Genomic DNA, 18,895 nt, shown 5'->3' with positions numbered 1-18,895 from the left:
GTGTGAGTCATTCCAACTGCTTTTAGGGTTCACGCTTGTGTGCTTATTTGTTACTGAAGTTAAAAATAATGAGTAAATTGATTTGTCTTGTCAGCATGAAACCATACAGCTTTGGAGGATTTGACTCGATTATTTTTTTAGTTATTACTGTAATCCTTTAAAGATAATGACGATAACAGTATCAAAACGATTTACAGAATGAGTGCCAATGAGATGCCCAAGATGCTGAAAGTTGGGCAATGAACATCTTTGTCATTTTTTGTTTCTTCTGCCGTAGATTTCAATGTATCTCCAATGACTTTAGTAATATCTTCTTATTTATGCTTTGTTAGAGCAATAGGATGTTGGTTGACATTTATTTTTATTATTTGCTGAAGAATTCTTGACTTGGTTCGTGTAACTGTCAAGATCATCACCTTTCGTCGGAAAACTCTTTAATAATTGCATCTCTATAATAAACACGGATCGCAACAAACGCGTTCTATGAGCATTTTTTCCTGGGGAAATGTCATACTAACTGTTAACAATGAAGAAGTAGATATTTATGTGGTCGGAGTATAAATTAGGACTGGATTATACCCAATGACTGTCTCAACTGAAAGCTACACTCTGCTAAATGGAAATCATAACAGCTCTGGATATAGCAAAATTATTAAAAACCATAGCAATGCATTTTGTTCATTAACATATTTTCTATGAAATGTAGCCATTGGTATGTCAAAATATTGACCTTAGCTACAGCTATTAACTTTAAAGATTTTCAGTTTTTGAACAGGTTAGAGGTAATTTGCACCATATATCGCATAATTATTTGCTATATAAAAAGAGATAGATCTAGTATGGCAGCATAGATTTGAACTGGATAACCGTGAAACCGCTAGAATACAAGGACTTCATGATCTTTTAGAGAGCCGCAATATTTACACCTTGGAGGAAATAAAGGCTTTTATGGCCTTTCTTTCACTACAGAATCAAAGGTATCATACATAGACAATAAAAATATATACCTTGAATGTCAATTGCTTACTGCGATCACATAAGATCCACAATTTCATAAAGCCTTATAAGCACCGTGATGTAAAAGGTTAGCAGATGCTCACTGTGGCAGTGTTGTTCTCGGCCATATAAAGAATAATGGAGCCCCATAAGCTTGCAATGGACTCAACAAGTACTTTCAGAAGAAGTTACTTTGGCAGCGGTAACTACTTTGTAAATCCATTCGATGATCGTAGAAAACTATTTTAGCTTATGGAGATACTTCTTTACGCAGAACATATAGGGGGTCATACTCCTGTATTTTTTTTCGTTGAGAAAGCTGAACTGACGTCAACCTATTTTATTTGTCTGTGATATAAGTGAGTGCGAACCAGAGCCGTATATTGCACAATGACTGAATGGAGTAAACAAAAATATTAACAAACCCGAGACCTCTCTGTTTAACCCTACGCCACATTTTTAAAAACGCAAAATATGTATTTTTATTGACGGGTAAATTGGAACATGAAAAAAGAAAGAAGGGGCATCAAAAAATATGTGGGTCATAGTGTTTACTATGAACAAGTCAGTAAGGCAAAAAAAAAAAAAAAGATATAAAAGTGTACTTACATAGCCTACTGAGATTAAATAATCCGCCAAACCCTCAACAACTACATTACATTGACCTGGTTGCATTTGATCATTATAAGTGCCAATCAAGAAGGCTTTGCCAGTCTTGGCAATACAAGCACCTTCATTACCCTAGTAGAAATGGTTTAGTATCATGTGTTTGTTACTGTATACCTTACCTTTTTAATGTATATGGCTTTATCGTCAGCTCGAATAACAAAGTATTTGGCGTTACCAATATGAAGACCGTTTGCACGAACAGAGTCGGGGTTCTTGAAACCCTCCATGATTTCTCGAATTTCGGAAGGTTGCAACTATAAACGAGATAAGTATCTCCCCTTTCTCTCTCTTTTTCTCAAATCGCGCGTCTTACCTGGAAACCAGAAGATGAGGCCCAAACACCACCTTCTAAACCGCAGATGGCGGCTTGGGCAACTTTACCAGTGCCAACAAGGTTTGTATCAACATAAGCTTGCCAAGACATGTTTAATTGTGAGTTACTTTTTTATATAAAAAAAAGAAAAAAAAAAAGAAAGAGAGAGCAGTAAAAAGTTCTTTAAAGCATTTTCGGAATACGAAAACATCACGTGTAGGTAATTTCCAAACACTGGTTCCAAACGGATGTTGGTCCCTCCTAAAGAAAAGAGAGGGGGGACAGACAGTTCTTATACCCCTCTCCAAAAATATGCTTCTGGGTTGACTCAAAATATGTATATTTTGTATTATAAAATGAACGAAAAATGGAATCAAGGGGGTGACGTGTGTATTTCTCCTTTGGGATAGAATGCTCTCTCTTTTACTATACGTAGTATAACTGGACCTTTCATTTTAGTAAAAAAAAAAAAGATCTGAATTGATAGAGGCAATGAAGAAATGGATACACAAAGTCAACAAACACTTTTATCTCTTTCTGCCCTCTTTTACAAAATCTGGATTTTTTTTTTTCTAGCTTTATACAACCAAATCGTGATTAGGAGTATAAAGATACTTGGTGTAGTTCATAGTCTCTACAAGAGGCAGTAGCTTATGAAATGAAATAAATAAAAAAGACGCGTATTTTGTAAAGCTATATGAAATAGCTTTACAATTATTAAAGACCGTCGCGTCTAAACAAAAGCTTCCCTTAATAAAAAGAGACAGAACTAAGCACGTAAGCAATTAGTGTATTAACAACAAAGAGTTCATATAGCTTAGATTATTTCTACACTCCCCTCAAGCTCTTCTTGACCTCTTTCTGTCCTCTCATGGCGGTCATTCAAAAAAATCTTCAATTTGTGACTAAATGTGTGGACTCAATTTTTTTTTTCTTTCTTCTACACAATAAAATTGCCTCTTTTTTTTCTCTTCGTTCTTTGTGATTACATTTTACGAAATAAATGAAGTAAGGTTTGATGCATTAAATACCAAAAAGCGCGTTTATGTTGAATATCTGTTTTGCTATATAGTAATCTACCTAATAATCCACATCCAGAACGCAAGATTGCAATCCCTAGACGCAGACTGCAAAGAACAGCTTCAACTACTTCTGTTGGTAGTGTTGGAAGCACAAGTAGTATAGGTGGCGCACCTGGTACATTTTCATTTCAAGCGCCATTACCTTTACAACAACAACAACAACAACAACAACAACAACAACAGCAACAACAACAACAGCAGCCCATGTTTGGAGCAGGCTTTGGAAGCAACTTGTCGAACAGCAACAACACTAATAATAATACCATGAACTTTAATGTTCCAAGTAAAGATCAAATAAAACAATGAAGAAATAGTGTGATTAATCATCTTTCTATAGATACGAATACCGTCTTTGGCAGTGGTGCTACTAACACTAATACTCCTGCCACCACTGGCAATCAACCATTTGGCCAACAACAAAATCAAGCGGTTCCTTTCTCGCCATTCGGTAAACCCAATGCGAATGAAAATGATCGATTGACATCATCATCAACGCCTTTTACATTCAATAATGTAAGTACAGGTGACAGCAGTTCACATACAAAACCTTTTAGTGGATTCCAGTTTGGTCAGCCATCAGCGCCTGTCACGGCTGCTAAACCACCCATCTTTGGCGGTTTTGGAACATCCTCAGTATCTACAAGCAGTAAGTTAATTATATATTAAATAAGAGGAGAATCAGTAGATCAACTATCTTATAGATACACCCGCGTTTTCTTTTGGTACAGCCAATACAAGTGGAGCCAGTAACCAGGCAACGATGAGCTCAACTGTTGAGCCATCCAGCGATGTCTTTGGAAATAGAAAACGACGCTTTTCTGTCGAAATGGAAGAGGTTACTCAGGAGGAACAGGAGGAAGAACAACCTGCACAGAAAAAATCGTTTGTCTTTGGCAGCTCTTCTAGTACGGGCAGTAGCAGTATTCCTTCTTTCTCATTTGGAACAACAAAGGAAACAGAGAAGCATGACGAATCTACATTCTCTATACCCGAACCTCCTGCGCCTGCATTCAAATTTGCGCCTGAAACGAAGCAATCGGAAACATCTGGCTTTACCTTTGGCACAAATAGCAATGCCAATCCTACATTCAGCTTTGGTTCGTCCTCTACCAATACTGCATTAACAGTAGTAACCACAGCAACACCTACCTTTAGTTTTGGAAATGCCGCGCAGACAACAGAGGAGAAAGACAAAAACGGACCCACTGATAACACTAATGAAAATGAACCTGCTAATGACACTAACATGAAGAAGATCAGTGAAAATCAAGAAAAAGAGACAGAAACTAAACCAGAGGATAAGCCAGTAGCCTCACTGCTTCCCGATGCCGCAAGCAGCACAGAAGCGAATGAGAAGACGCAGGAAAAATCAGCTAGCGCTACTACTACATCCGTTCCGGCTTTTAGCTTTGGATCTTCTTCTACCATTCCTGCATCAACCATAACAACTACGACAGCAACACCCGCCTTTTCTTTTGAAAGCGTGGCAAAGACAGCACCATCATCAACTGAGGCAGACAAAGACGAAGAACCTTCTAATGACACCAAGGAGGAAAAGGGCAATGAAGACCAAGAGGATAAACCATCAACTAACAAAGTGGCATCTAAGTCTACTTTCAGCTTTGGATCTGTCACTACTTCTGCTGCACCAACAACAACAGCACCCTCATTTACGTTTGGAAGCACAACACAGAAAGTGACACCATCGGCTGAAGTAGACAAAGATAATGAACCCTCTGAAGATACTAACGCGAAAGAAGACGATGGAAAACAAGAAAATGAACCATTGGCTGAGGAAGCAGAATCCAAACCTGAAGAAAATAAACCAGCGACCCCTGCCTTCACTTTTGGAAGTACTACTCCTTCTACTACGCCCAAGGCACCTTCATTTACCTTTGCTAATGTTTCTGCAGCCTCATCTACTGGCACCAGTGCTCCCGATACTACCACTACTACCACTAGCACCGTCGCTCCTGTTTTTAGCTTTGATTCATCAGCAAAGACTGCATACAGTCCAAAGCTTTCCTTTGGTAAAGTAACATCGACTCCAACAGCCGCAAGTGTTCCTACTACGACTGTTACATCTATTACCGCGAGTGTTCCTGCTACAAGTGCTCCTGCTCCCGTTCTTAGCTCTGGAGCAACAACAACAACTGCCTCGTCGACCGCTGATACTACTACAAGTACACCCGCTTTCAGCTTTGGCACATCTGTTCCTACAAGTGCTCCAACAGCCTCCGCACCCACTTTTAGTTTTGGTACACCTGCTGCATCTACCACAAGCGCTTCTTCTAAAAGCACTCCCGCTTTTAGCTTTGGCAAGCCTGCTACATCCACTACCGCTACTACTACAAGCACTCCCGCCTTCAGCTTTGGCACATCTACAACTGCCCCCGTTACAGCTACCACAAGCGCTACTTCTAAAAGCGCCCCTGCTTTCAGCTTTGGTACACCCATAACTGCTCCTGCTACAGATACTACTGTTGCTGCTATAAGCGCTCCCACTACAAGCACCGCTTCTGCCTTTAGCTTTGGAGCAACAAAAACTGCCTCGTCGACCACTATCACTGTTACAAGTACTCCTGCTTTCAGCTTTGGCACACCCGCAACTGCTACAGCCACAAGCGCTCCTTCTAAAAGCACATCAGCACCATCTACCAGCAGTGCAGCACCCGTGTTTTCTTTTGGAACAGCTACACAAAAGGCAACTGAATCCAGCGCGTCTGATAAAGATAAGCCTGTAGGACAATTTTCTTTTGGTGCACCACCTACAAATGAATCAGCCACGACAGCTACCACCGCCACCACTGCTACTACTACCGCTGCTCCTGCCATTACAGAGACTTCCAAGGATACGAGTAAACCTGGGACACCTGCTTCTATCATGACAGCACCTGCTCTGCCTACTACAAGCGGTAGCACAGCGTTCAGTTCTTTTGATAGCACAACTCCAAGCAAGGGTAAAGAGTCCGAAAAGCCAGGATCTGTTGCGATTGCGTTTAGTACGACGGACGGAAGCAGTAAAAAGAGCGAGCCTACGACACTATCACTGCAGCCGATTGCCAAGGATACCTCTCGGTAAGGGTACACGAATACCACAAACTTGTGTAAACTAACATGTCCAACCATAGCGATACAGCTTATGTACCCACCACATTAAAGTCTGAGATAAACGATCCTAGTCAAGTGACCTATACGACTCGCTTTTGGGAGCTACCTGATAATGCAAGAAACGAGCTTGCTGAATTACAGCAGTTTATTAACGAGCAAGCCGAAAAGCGCGACAAAATCCAAAGCGAGATCAACTCAGGCTTTGCTTCCACCCTGAAGCAAGTACAAGAAAAGACTGAAGACCTGAACGTGGATGCGGATATCTTAACGAAGCAGTTAGACATACAGTCTGGTACGCTCTATGACCTGATTGACAAGAACGCCGAGCAACGAAGAAACGTGATGGCAGCCGGCAGTGTGCTGAGACAAGAGAGTCGAAACTGGCGTACACTGGGTGCCTCCGAAAACTGGCACTTTTTCACTAGTACTGTAAATAGTTTGGAATCAAGAACACGATACTATGCTCAAGCCGTCCAGTCGATTGAAGAAGCTGTGAGTTCATTAGACAAGGAGACAAAGTTCTCGCCTGAACTCTTAGCAGACGTCATGGCTGGACAGAAACGCATGTATTTATCATTAGCTGGGCGAGTTGCTGAGATTCATGAAGAGGTTGAACGTATAGTCAAAAGACGCAAATTGTAAATTTTTTTGATGTGTGTTTTGCAAATCCATTTTTTTTATTATAATAAAGCATGTTGTGAAAAATATGTGTGCGCTTTCGTATGATTCCGCAGTATAAAATTTTGCGCAGTGTATGTTCAATCTTGGCTTTATGCCAAGTTTCTCCCTATAGACACTGCAGCAGAAAGACAAAGAAGGATAGAGCTTTGATTATTTGCCGATGCGCAAAACGAAGGGTATTGATTTCGCCTAATGAAAGCACTGAGCTTATCCATTGATTTTTCGATGAAGAGAGAGAGGACTTGGCATCTTGGCCAAAGAACAAGTGTAACACAAATCAAAGAGTATATAAAGAGAGAGGAAAGATTTCCCAAAAAAAATTAAAAATCAACATGTCCACTTTAGAAAAATCCCCTCTACTTCCTTATACCGAACAAGACGGTCCCTGTAGGCGACAAGATTGTCAAAAGAAACTGGGACGCGCCAAGCGATGGTCTTTTTTCTCTGCCTTTGCCGTTCTGGCCATGTTTTTGATGTTTTCCCACTGTGATAAGAGACACCATGGCGAATCCAAGGTAAATCAAACAAAAAGAAGGGGAATATGTATAATGACACACATTTAAACTAGATGACGGCACTACATGCTGATACTGTTGACTTATTGAGTACCTGTCAATCGGAGCCTTCTATCCCTTATAAAGGAATTCATAATTTCAACTTTGAGCCTGAACAGTATTCAAACCTTGAGATCAAGTACGAAACAAGAGAAGATGCCAAACTATTGAGTATCAAAGTAGGTTATATTTTTTAAAAATCATTGACATATTACTAAATTCCAAAAAAAAAGAGAGGTACGACTGTGGTTGTGGAAGATAAGGATACGTCAGATATATCTGTTGATATTGACGTCAAGTTGAGTGATGATGAACTACAAGATACATTCTTTATCAACCAGACTACTCTTAATGATAAGTTTATCATTCACCTTGGAGTAAGTTTAAATGATTCGTAAAAACGAAATATGAACTTATATTGTGTATAGAATGACGAGCCTACATCAAATCAGAGCTGTGCCACTATTAACATCGTCATCAAGGTTCCTCATGCATCTGCCTTAAAGGGCCTTGACATTGGATTGATCAACAACGATTATACATTTGACAAAGAAGGCCTTGTCTTTGAACATCTTCAGCTAAATGTGGTCTCAGGCGACTTTAATCTTCAAAAGGTAACAAAAAGAACAATCTATGCATGTATCATATAATAACAACAAAAAACAGAGCTTCACTTCTGGTTCAACCAAGATTGCCGGTATCAATTCCAATGTTAAAAGTTCAATTCATTCATTATCCGGAGACCTCGTAGTCACCGTAATTAATGGCCGAATCAATGCAAACGTGAATGAAATAACAACATCTGCTAACACCTTAAAGTTGGATGCCATTAACGGTGCTATTGATGTACAGTTGCCCACTGACTTTGAAAGTCAGTTCAAGCTCGATAATATGAATGGAAGACGTACGGTCAAAAGCAGCAAACCTGATCAACTTCATATCACCAAACGCTCATTTGGTAAACTCGAAGGATACAATGGTCGTGATAGCGCACATCATTTTGTATCACTTTCTACCTTGAATGGCCCGCTTTCACTAAAGTACATTTTGTAATAATAAAAAAGGAAATAAAGCTCTATTCAATCTCCCTCTTTTTTTTTTTTTTTCTATTTCTTTCTGTTTTATATACTGCGTGATATATGGTAGTAGAAGCGCCTGTTTTGAATACACAAGTAGACGATCCTTCTCATCCTCTTCACCATCATCGACGTATTGTGACTGATTTCGAGTATGGAGATATATTAGGCGAAGGCTCTTATTCAACAGTATGTATGTGTATCATAATTATTATCCTGTTCTTATTCTTTGTAGGTACTTGTTGGTAAGGATAAAAAGACAGAAAAGCTGTATGCAATCAAAAGGTTGGATAAAGCACATATTGTCAAGAACAATAAGGTCAAATATGTGATGATTGAACGAGACGCATTAAGCAAGATGAACCATCCTGGTATTGTCAAGCTATATTGGACCTTTAAAGACAACCAAAGTTTATGTAATATGATACAGCATAAATAAGCAAGTATATATACTCATACCTTTTTAGATTTCGTATTAGACTTGGCAAAAAATGGTGAATTATATACTTATATCAGAAGAGTAAGACTTGTCAAAGAAAAAATCCAACCGTGAAAGCTAAGATTGTTTATAGCTTGCACCATTTGATTTGAACATAGCCCAACATTATGCCGCAGAGATTTTATTGGCTATTGAACATATCCATCATCAAGGAGTCATTCACAGGTAATGAAAATAGTAAAAGACATAAAGGGAAAGAACTAATATCAAGTTCAGGGACATCAAACCTGAAAAGTAAATTAAAGATAAAGGCAAATGCCTCTTTTTATTAAATCAAATGATATAGTATACTATTAGATGATAACATGCATATCAAAATAACTGATTTTGGTTCAGCAAAGATACTATCCGATCAACAACAACAACAACAAGTACAGGATGATTCAGAAAGTACAAGATCATTTGTGGGAACAGCAGAATATGTCTCACCCGAACTACTTTCAAGTGAACCAGTATCGAAAGAGTAAAGAGAGAAGAGAGAGAAAAGAATGAGTTTGTAGAGAGAGATATACTGACCAATCTATACGTCAACTATATAGGGCAGATTACTGGGCTTTTGGGTGTGTTATCTATCAGATGTTATCTGGAAAATCACCTTTTAAGGCACCTACAGACTATCTTATTTTTCAAAAGATTAAGAATTTAGAGTATACCATGCCAGACAACTTCCCAGAGGTAGCCAAGGATATCATTCAACGGCTACTCGTGAAAAACCCGAGAGAACGGTTAGGAGCAGGAGGAAATATTGACGACATAAAACAACATCCATTCTTTGAAAACATCGATTGGAACAATCTTTTTATAGAACCCAGCCCATATGCTTACTTGCGAGAGAAACTGGCCGAAGAGTTACGAAAAAACCCACCACCACAAGTGGACGACGTCTGGTTTAACCAGGACGAAAATGATCCTTTTAGTGATCCTCAGCAACAACAATCTTATCCACCAAGCACATACTCACCGCCTCATCATCATCGTCACCATCTTAGCCAACAGTCGAGTCTTACGCGTATCTCTTCATCATCGAATAAAGAGGATAAACATGTGGTAGAGAGAATAGGAGAACAATCACATCCACTATGGTAAGCTTCACACAATTTTAATTGCTTTTTTTTTCTTTGGCGCATGTGTGTTTTAATAAAGAGAGAATATTATATAAAAAAGGATACCGCATCTTTATCCTAACGAATCCATTGTGAAATCAGGAAGAGTAATTCGACGACGAGGATTGCTATTTTCAAAGAAACGAAATTTAATATTGACCAATAGACCAAGATTGCTCTATCTTGATCCAGGCACAGACAAGGATAAACTGGATGGTAATCTAAGATGCGAAATACCTTGGACATCTCAACTATTGCCAGAACTCAAAGGAAAATCTACATTTTGTATTCATACAGTAAGCTATTGTTGTTTTTGATAATTATTAGCTAATTTTTATGATAGCCTGATAAATCGTATACATTTGAAGATCGAAATCATGCTCAAGAATGGGTCAATATTATCAATGCTATGCTGGTGGATTCATTTGGTGTTTCATCTTAGTTATTTATTATCATTTATTATGTATTCTTCAAGTTTTTGAAATGATTCGTATGCTAATTTTAATGTTAACTACACAAATCATATAAATTTGTATTCTTCTTACCAGTCATGTTTTCATCTATTGTGTCGTTGGCTTTTGTTACAAGTTTGATAAATAAAGAATGGTTTTGTTCATTCATACTATTTGGATATTGACCGATGATAAAGTACAGTAGATTAAATATATAATGAAGCATATTGTCCCTAAAATATATATTAAATCAAGTTCTTTAGTTATTTTATATTTTATTTTATTTTTTACTTACGCATGATTATGTACAGTTTTCTTTAATAAAAAGTTGATCTTTTCTATAATCTCTTCAGCTAATTTTACTAGTTTTTGTATAGACTATAATTTATATAGTTTAAAAAATATGTATAATGTGAACAATCTCTTTTTCTTTCCCTCTTACCAACTTTTCTAACCCAATGCTTGCAATGGCCATATGATATAGACAACGGAGTGCTAAATGTCGAAGTTCATACCACTATAAAAAGGGAGCCATAAATCATTTGTACAAGACACATCCGTTTAAAGTTACCTGCACTGTTGTGAACCGCCCTTGACTGACAAAGACAAGATCTATCAGTTGATCGATCAGGAAGCTATTCAAAATATCTTCCTTTCGCTTAAACATATCCAAAGTCTCTACGAGTACTAAGCAAGCCTTGATGATATACAGCGGTGTGTCTGTCGAGAACAAGTCGATAAATCCCTTCTGTTTCAAAAGAATCAAACTATATAAACATTAGTTAGTGATATGTTCTTTGAGCATCAAGAAAGCCCTTACATGGGTGTATCATCTGCTTCCTGTGCGACTTTCAAGAATGTCTTTAATACGTTCATCACAGTCTCTTCTGCAAACGCCGGTTTACGTTTCTTGTTCAAGTCCTCTGTGATTTGCAGCGGCGTTGTTCGATACATATCAGCGATCGTTGAGATCTCCGAATAACTCTTTTGCTCTATATCAGGATGATCCTGGATCGCCTGCATAAGAGGCTCATCACAAAAGCAGTATAGGTCGAGTATCTGGGAAAGCCTGTTGAGAATCGACGTGTCGACCTTGGCAGCCTTCCAGAGATGGTAAGCGGTATCTTCAAACTTGGCAGTCAAGATCAAGATGACCTGACTAGCGTTTCTCAGCAGCATGAATAGTTTCTCTCGTTTGCCGATAAACAAGCACACGTTGAGCGTGTTCAAGATCTGCTGGATAGTCAAGCTCGCAGATTCGCAGTGGACCAAGCTCTCGGCGATATCGGCCGCATAAAACTCGAGATCTTCCTTGGTCTTTTGGTTGATGTTGAGTGGAACAAACTGCGAGGCAAATTGCTTGCTGAACGATCTCAGACGTTCTTGTATGGATGAAGGTGTATACTGAAGCTTGTTTTGGTATTGTTCTATATTCATTTTCTGAAATTGTGGGCCAAGTAGGATACGGTAAAGGTCATTCTATGGCTGGTCAATAAATATTGTGTCTAATATCGTTTTTCTAAACTCACAATCTCGTCACTGTCTATTACTACCGCAGGCAGGACGGCAGGTGGATCATTGACAGGCGTTATGACTGGATTTGTAGTTATTGTTGTTGTCATTGTTGGTCTCTTGCTTTCCACTTCAGGTGTCTGTACGATGGTTCGCTTTCGATTTGCTGGTTCAGGCAGTGGCTGAGAATCTATCATTTTATTCTGCTTCACAACAGCCAAGTGTCGTCTAAGTCTGTCACGATCATAAGTCTAGATGGTTTTAATAAGGAACAAGAGCCAAGAAACGCGTGCGTATCGCCCTTATGGTTTTAAACTTACAATATCTTCTAAATTCTTTTGTAATTGTTCCAAATTGCGTAACTTGTTATCTTTTGACGCATTATCAAGTCGCAACCGTTCAATCTCGAATTTGAGTGTATCGATGGTACGACGATACTTTTTTTTTTAAAAAAAAAAAAAGATGTCAGATAAACTGTATTCTTTCCGTCTATTCTTACTTGATCTTCTTGATGTCTGTCTATGGATTGTTGTTCGGTTGACATCATATTGGAGAAAATGGAGGGTTGAGGCCCTTGTGTACTTATGTATTGATTGATCTGTTCGTCCATAGCTTCAAAATCGACGTCGTCAAACAATTTGTCCTCTAGTAAAGAATCATAAAATTCTGTCTCCCTGTCTGCTTCTCTAGTCATATCTCTGCTCGTTCCCATCGTCGTGTCTGTGCTTATTTCCATATTTGTTTCTTTATCCATTTTTGTCAGTGAGAAAAAAAAAAGAAAAGAGAAAAAAAAATATACCTTTTATTGTTCTCTTTACAGCAGGCGTCGTTGCTGGCATTAAAAAAATTGACCAAATTAGAAACAGAGTTACTCCTTCAAAAGAACTGACTCTAGGGAAAAGGGAACGTCGCTATTGAATTAGATAAATCTTTTGTTTATTTGGAGTCTTTTCCTGCATTTAAAAATTTACAGTTGCTCTCTGGGCTGCTAATTACTTTGTCTCTTTCCAAGATCATGATCTCATTTCCCCAGAGAAGGCTGTCAATAATGCTATTATTCACCATTCTTTATATATTTCAAGTCATGTATTACTTGCCTACCGCATATATTTTACCCATAAACCCTTTATTTAATACATATAGTGTATGATGCATGAGTTTTGAACCAGAGTTTCCCTAGAGTTTCTTCTCTAATGATCATATACTTCAAGAAATAGTAACCTTAATAGACGAAGTAGCTCGGAAAAAAAAATAAGCGTTTTTTTTGTAGCATTGCAATATTTAAACACCACAATAAGACACTCGATTGCTGGACAGTTATTGTCAAAAAAAAATTGAAGGCAAGGCTAGAGTATATTAAGGTCTTTGTTTTATGAAACAAGACATATTACTATGAGTGGGTAGTACGATTCTATTGATTTGGCAAAAAAATATTCAAAAGCTGCCAGGCAAAAGAGAAACTATATATAGATGTTATACGGTTAAACTGTTTTATTTACAATTAAAGCCTCGAGTGGGCGCACGATAATAATAATATAACTTCTTCGCCCGAGACAGGTCAAAAAAGAATAAAGAATTGGTAACTAAAAAATCCTTATGGGATCAAGGGTAAAAAAGTTATGAAAGAAATGATGTTGGATCAAGTGTAAGATACACTAGTGAGGGAGCGGAGAAGGCGAACGCTTTGGGTGATGGAGGTAGTCAAGTTCAAAAAGAAGAGTGCAGATAGCTGGCCAACGGATGGTCCATGAGAAAGCGGTTTGAAAGGAGCGTAGTTTCTTCATAGGTAGCATGTTCAAAAGGAAGGATAATAGATCAGAAATTATTTCGGGTATCATAAGTCGGAGGTGCATCTGGAGGCAATGAATGGCGTGGGCTTTGGTGAAGGATTGGTTGGGGTGCTGAGGACAGGTTTTGTCGTGACCACTGGGAAGCCAACCAAGGCGTCAGTGTATACAGCGACTTCTCTCAGATCTGGTCATTGGTAGCCAAAGGATGGAGTCTAGGGAGATAATCGGGCGACAGTGTATAAGAAGAACAGAGGTGTGCGTAAAGCGCTTGTAATTGAGGTTATTTTGGCGGAACTTCCTTTGCATAAATCGTAATGAGCGGCGATCAAGGGATTCTGGGTTTGGTGAGCATAGTTTCCAAATGGGGGACCTAGAGTGTTTATACCATTGAGAGTGACTTCTAGGTTGGCGGATCAATGGGAGACGTTAAGAAAGTAGTGAATCACCCGAGAGGGTATAGGTGTGTAGAAGGAATTGGGACTGAAGGAAGTAAGCGCGTTCCTGCATGGTTGGTAGGTTTGCCAGGTGTAACATCACTGTTGTGAAGGAATTACGCGAGCCTCCGAAGATTTGACGTATGCAGGTATTTTGGGCGTCATCTATTTATTTGCCAAGGAAGGAAGTAGCCTTGGTTAACCTGTTATACAGTATTTCCAAAAATGTTGACACTGATGCCAAGAGTAAAATTCGCGCTTGTTAAATTCTAATGTCACGTTAACCATTAGTTGATTTCGTATATGTAGGAGCTTTGTCGTACAAAATGAGTATATTAAGCATGAAAGCACTGTCAGATCTCTTTTTACTCTCTTTCTCATTAAAATCCAAGCATTACAAAATGAGCTTTCAAATTTTCTATAAAGACAGACACATTAATGCAGTTGATGAATACGGTAGACCTGAGCATATGGGCTACACCATTGATGAAGAGCGATATGCTTTAGAAACAGTTAGCTCACACACCTAGTGTTTGCATAATCAGCCTCAGGAGAATAACTTCGATATGGGCTCTATGGAAGATGAAGGCGCAAAAGATGATGTAGATGTTTGCATGAAGGAGGCGTCGAGTGAGCGAGCGCACACACTCTACACAGATTAAGACAAAATTAGATTCTTTAAATTGATGTTTGAGAAAGTTATGAGTGTTTCAGCTGCTGCAAAGTGATTAGGTATTTATATTTGCACAGCTCAAAAATAGGCTCAAATGTACAAAACAGATCCTGATAGTATTTTCATAAAGCATCAGAAAACCGGTCGCTCGCGTATACTTCATGAAGAACACAAGTAAGTGATCTTGGAGCGCATATATGAGAATTCTTCAGCCGTCTTGGAGCAAGCAATAGAGTGACTACTTCAAAAATTTCAGGATCTCAAGACCTGTAAAAGTACTGTCTACAATTTTGTAAGAACTGAATGCAACTTGTCATTCAAAAAAGCCTAATTTCAGCCTGTAGATAGGGACAATGAAGAAAAAATCCAGGAGCGTTTCGACTGGGTCCGTAAGTGGGAGTGTACGAGCATGGACTTTAGAACTAATTGCGTCTTTCTCAATGAGCCTGCATTTCACATTAATTTGAAACGTAGTATAGCCCGGTCAAAAAAAGGATTGCTTGCTGTAGTCACAGCGCCCAAAGCCCGAGCACAAACAACAACGATTTTAGGTACGACCTCTGCTTTAGGATTAATAAAGTATAGCCTGAGATTACCGCAGTCGTCAGCCAAGAGAAGAAAGAGAGAAGGCTATGTTGAGCTAACGAGTATAAGGACAGTAGCTGGTCATTATTTTAGCTTTCTGAAGGCTACGATGGATGAAATGGATCAGTACCCACATATGAAAGGGTATTATCTTGTTATGGATAGCACTGTAAGACTTCAAAGGCCAGGATCCTGCTGTCGTTCAAGCTGAGCAAGCCCTTTCTCACCAGCCAAGCAGCACCGTATCCGTAGAAGACTTTGGCCGCTTCCTTCAAGCCAGATCTGAACAGTCTGCCGTTCTCAGTCGATTCTATGGACATACCATCACAAACCATGATAATGGATACCCCCTCTTTCGCAAGATTCGTATTTCAGCGTACTTCAACAAACAACGTGCCGATCAAAAGCTTATCCAAGACTTACGCGCCAAGTTTGGAGAAGACGCCGTGTTTATGATGGGAAACTGGTTCACTCCCCATGCTAGGTATCATGAGCACATCCGTTGCCTTGGTTTCCGAAAACTCTTCAAGAAACATGGGTTTCAAGTCTTTCTTATAGATGGGTACAAGACCAGTAGGTGCTGTCCAACATGCCACAATGAAAGCCTCCAAATGCTTCGTCGTATTCCAAATCCACGACCGTATCAACATGAGCGATATCCTGCTGTTGTCTGCCATGGCCATTTAAGGTAATAATACATGAACCACTTGTATGACTTTATAGTGATTGAACATTGCTTGTAGATGCACCAATTTATACTGTAGATCCGCCATGGCAGCACCAGATAGATATCGCTTATGGAACAGGGATGTTGCTGCTTGCCTCAACTACATGCACATCCTTCGTGGGCTTCGACGTAATGGCATGGTTCCTCATAGGTTTCGTCGGGTTGCTGTTGCTCCTACAAGACGTCGAAGAAGAGTGGACGATCAGGAGCAACCAAGAACTAGAATACGCTAAAGCAATGATTCTCCGTCCTAGTTATCGCTAGGACACATCTAGATGCCTTCGGAGTAAGTTATATATAATAATTTTCTTACATAACTAACTGTATAATTTTTTATATTCCCTCCTTGGTACCCATTACACATTTGTATGTCGTCTCCTTTTGCACGCATTTTATTTTTAACCTTTGCGTAAATACTTTAATATGCGCCAATTATTCTTTTCATACACGTCATAATTTTATCCTCTTTCTGAAATTTATTTTTAATAAAACAGTACAGCCAAAGCTATTGTTAAAAGCACATTTTATAAATTATATGCCATTTTAAGTTGTAGCATTCACGTATAAATCGAATTGTATAATGCATTTTTGACTTGAACAGCCTTCAGTTTCCTTTCAAAAGAGCATTTTGCAGTTTGGAGGGAGTATTGCCTTTTTTGGATACTTTGGTCGTTGTTTGATTCATTGTAATATCATGCTTATAAAGATCGTTCTGCGGGTCGACAGGTAAGAGCGCTTCATTTAAAAAAGGACCATTTGTGTTTCGAAAGCTGTACTCTAAAGTTAATGAGCTATTGTCCACAGTTGTTCATGCAACTTACTTGGGCATGCTGCTGTATTTAATAAGAACATGCTTTCTGGTAACTTGCTTGGAGCGCTTTGGGGCGCATCTCTTACAAGTAAAAGGATCTCACCATCGAGTTTAAAAGCAGAATATAAAAAAGGGGTCGCTTTGGATCATTTTCATAATAAACATGGTATTCACCAAAATCAGCAATTTTCTTCTCCCAAGCAGCGTCGTTTTCAGGAGTGTTTTCCAAACAGAAGAAAATACTAATAGCTTGCTGGCGCATTATTATCATTTTTCTTCTTGAAAGGAAAGAGCATCGTTACACTTATAAGTGGGAAACAGTAAAAAGAGTCAGCTGGCAGCATTTACTATGAAACAGAAAGAATAACTAGTCAATGAGAGAGAAACAGCTTGACTATTTATATTGGAAAGTGACTATAAATATCTGATGTTGTCTATTGCTGAGAGATATGTGATCTATATAAATACGGCAATTATAAATATATTCCTCGTTTTGTAGACATCTACTTGGTTCGTAACTTGAAAGGTAAGATGTTCATTTGTTTATCGCACACTGATAAAAAATGTTAATTGCGGACAACAAATAATGAAAAGAGGGCCCATCAGAAGCAAAAGAATGAGATATAAAAGAGCCATTTAGTAAATCAGTTATTAATTTGATATTAAATACTTACATTATGAACAAGAGAGCCTATAAGAGAAAAAGAGAAACAAGAAAAATAAGTAAGCTTGTAAAACAGATTATTAATATCTTACCAAAAGTGTATTCTGGGTTGGGTTGGCGATAACCAGCCTGGAAAGAGCAAGCATAGAGAGCATAGAGGAGAGCATAGAGAGAGTGTGTGGCCAAAGGAGCGAAAGGGGCTGAAGGAATGTATGGGACCAAAATTTGGTAAGAACCAAGCTATCCCCAGCCAACATCGGGTTAGTTTCGATTGTGATCTATAATACTACATATCAGTTTCTTGCAAGAGTAAAGAATATAATATACCTTAGGGCCAGCTAAGGAATAGCTGGTCTTGCTTTTTGATCCAAAGAAGAAAAGAAAAGAAAAAGAAGTCAAGATCAGACTATCTAAACAAAGTCTCTGTTAATTTATCAACTACGTATTATTTATAAGTGTTGACCACATTTATCTTTTCTTTTCTCAAAAAGACAAGCTTCACTGCTTTTTTAATAATAAAGAAAGGATTGATAGTCAACTAAAGTGTAGCTGCTAATGGTTTTAAATTGTGTGCGAATAATTTCTAAAAATATTGCATTATAAGCACGGACCTATTCCCCTAGTTCAGTGGTTAAAAATATATGATTTGAAGCCAAAGTCCTGCTTTCGAATCCCACGGAACCGTCCCCAGTAGCTTGCTCTTGAGGGTTTTAATGCCGCTTTCTATGGTTCTCGATTGTTGGTCGTTGGAAATAAACAAATTATGAATAATTGCGGCGCCCGCCCAGGTTGAAATAAGCATGAACCCTAGCACCACCAAGTCTTAGCCTACCAATTAGAATTATTAATTTATCTCTCTTTATCCACCCCCATTAGATTGTATGCTTTCCCCCTCCACCATCAGTATCTCCTCACCCCCACCACATTATACACCCCACCTTGTTGAACTTGCCCAGGCAATTTCAGTGTAAGAATACTAGCCGCTTCCAACTCGCTACGCTCGTTTTTGCACGTCGTCGTGCTGCCGCAGGCTTAAGGGCTTCGCCTTTTGTGATGAGTAAGGGCAAATGCTGAATGAGTTGTGGAAAGGTTAATGCATTTAGAGAGAAAGTAATGGTTGCATAATTTTATTGAATGAGAGTCACATAGTTACAAAAAAAAAA

The 18,895-nt window shown here is 38.7% G+C and overlaps 6 protein-coding genes across 6 annotated transcripts; 3 read left to right on the top strand and 3 right to left on the bottom strand.

Annotated features, from left to right (window-relative positions):
* Positions 1–1,080: 1,080 nt before the first annotated feature.
* RHIMIDRAFT_231122 (Profilin/allergen) lies at positions 1,081–2,116 on the bottom strand. Its single transcript, XM_023607684.1, has 4 exons — positions 1,979–2,116; positions 1,785–1,919; positions 1,606–1,737; positions 1,081–1,550 (listed from the first exon to the last, which is right to left on the bottom strand). The coding sequence occupies exons 1-4, from the start codon at positions 2,087–2,089 to the stop codon at positions 1,548–1,550; spliced, it is 381 nt and encodes a 126-aa protein (XP_023461973.1). The 5' UTR covers positions 2,090–2,116; the 3' UTR covers positions 1,081–1,547.
* Positions 2,117–3,519: 1,403 nt separating this feature from the next.
* On the top strand, positions 3,520–6,930 carry RHIMIDRAFT_77032 (uncharacterized protein). Its single transcript, XM_023615671.1, has 2 exons — positions 3,520–6,138; positions 6,192–6,930. The coding sequence occupies exons 1-2, from the start codon at positions 3,821–3,823 to the stop codon at positions 6,811–6,813; spliced, it is 2,940 nt and encodes a 979-aa protein (XP_023461972.1). The 5' UTR covers positions 3,520–3,820; the 3' UTR covers positions 6,814–6,930.
* Positions 6,931–7,185: 255 nt separating this feature from the next.
* On the top strand, positions 7,186–8,512 carry RHIMIDRAFT_269420 (uncharacterized protein). The gene is made up of 5 exons (XM_023612136.1): positions 7,186–7,367; positions 7,421–7,585; positions 7,640–7,783; positions 7,835–8,020; positions 8,073–8,512. Exons 2-5 carry the CDS (start codon positions 7,421–7,423, stop codon positions 8,457–8,459), a joined length of 882 nt encoding a protein of 293 aa, XP_023461971.1. The 5' UTR covers positions 7,186–7,367; the 3' UTR covers positions 8,460–8,512.
* A 20-nt stretch (positions 8,513–8,532) lies between these two features.
* On the top strand, positions 8,533–10,067 carry RHIMIDRAFT_301907 (Pkinase-domain-containing protein; the record flags this gene model as incomplete). Its single annotated transcript, XM_023614376.1, has 7 exons — positions 8,533–8,671; positions 8,718–8,898; positions 8,950–9,002; positions 9,055–9,146; positions 9,198–9,215; positions 9,268–9,444; positions 9,521–10,067. The coding sequence occupies exons 1-7, from the start codon at positions 8,546–8,548 to the stop codon at positions 10,065–10,067; spliced, it is 1,194 nt and encodes a 397-aa protein (XP_023461970.1). The 5' UTR covers positions 8,533–8,545.
* Positions 10,068–10,591: 524 nt separating this feature from the next.
* Positions 10,592–12,802, bottom strand: RHIMIDRAFT_241772 (uncharacterized protein; the record flags this gene model as incomplete). Its single annotated transcript, XM_023609643.1, has 8 exons — positions 10,592–10,769; positions 10,832–10,914; positions 10,979–11,053; positions 11,108–11,303; positions 11,357–12,015; positions 12,066–12,299; positions 12,369–12,485; positions 12,548–12,802. 8 exons carry the CDS (start codon positions 12,800–12,802, stop codon positions 10,592–10,594), a joined length of 1,797 nt encoding a protein of 598 aa, XP_023461969.1.
* Positions 12,803–16,928: 4,126 nt separating this feature from the next.
* Positions 16,929–17,689, bottom strand: RHIMIDRAFT_269409 (uncharacterized protein). Its single transcript, XM_023612135.1, has 2 exons — positions 17,079–17,689; positions 16,929–17,034 (listed from the first exon to the last, which is right to left on the bottom strand). Exon 1 carries the CDS (start codon positions 17,328–17,330, stop codon positions 17,151–17,153), a length of 180 nt encoding a protein of 59 aa, XP_023461968.1. The 5' UTR covers positions 17,331–17,689; the 3' UTR covers positions 16,929–17,034; positions 17,079–17,150.
* Between the last annotated feature and the right edge of the window lie 1,206 nt (positions 17,690–18,895).

The sequence above is a fragment of the Rhizopus microsporus genome (assembly GCF_002708625.1).
Source record: "Rhizopus microsporus ATCC 52813 unplaced genomic scaffold scaffold_25, whole genome shotgun sequence".
In the NCBI taxonomy this organism is placed as follows: Eukaryota; Fungi; Mucoromycota; class Mucoromycetes; order Mucorales; family Rhizopodaceae; genus Rhizopus; species Rhizopus microsporus.
This window is presented reverse-complemented; position numbering and strand designations above follow the sequence as displayed.

Excerpts from the sequence above, each read along its gene's own strand:
- RHIMIDRAFT_77032 (XM_023615671.1), top strand. The coding sequence starts at position 3,821 with ATGAGCTCAACTGTTGAGCCATCCAGCGATGTCTTTGGAAATAGAAAA. Across the intron at positions 6,139-6,191 it reads ATTGCCAAGGATACCTCTCG|CGATACAGCTTATGTACCCA; the intron begins GTAAGGGTACAC and ends GTCCAACCATAG.
- RHIMIDRAFT_269420 (XM_023612136.1), top strand. The coding sequence starts at position 7,421 with ATGACGGCACTACATGCTGATACTGTTGACTTATTGAGTACCTGTCAA. Across the intron at positions 7,784-7,834 it reads AGTTTATCATTCACCTTGGA|AATGACGAGCCTACATCAAA; the intron begins GTAAGTTTAAAT and ends TATTGTGTATAG. Across the intron at positions 8,021-8,072 it reads GCGACTTTAATCTTCAAAAG|AGCTTCACTTCTGGTTCAAC; the intron begins GTAACAAAAAGA and ends AACAAAAAACAG.
- RHIMIDRAFT_269409 (XM_023612135.1), bottom strand. The coding sequence starts at position 17,330 with ATGCGCCAGCAAGCTATTAGTATTTTCTTCTGTTTGGAAAACACTCCT.
- RHIMIDRAFT_231122 (XM_023607684.1), bottom strand. The coding sequence starts at position 2,089 with ATGTCTTGGCAAGCTTATGTTGATACAAACCTTGTTGGCACTGGTAAA. Across the intron at positions 1,920-1,978 it reads CCTCATCTTCTGGTTTCCAG|TTGCAACCTTCCGAAATTCG; the intron begins GTAAGACGCGCG and ends TCTCGTTTATAG. Across the intron at positions 1,738-1,784 it reads AAGCCATATACATTAAAAAG|GGTAATGAAGGTGCTTGTAT; the intron begins GTAAGGTATACA and ends CATTTCTACTAG.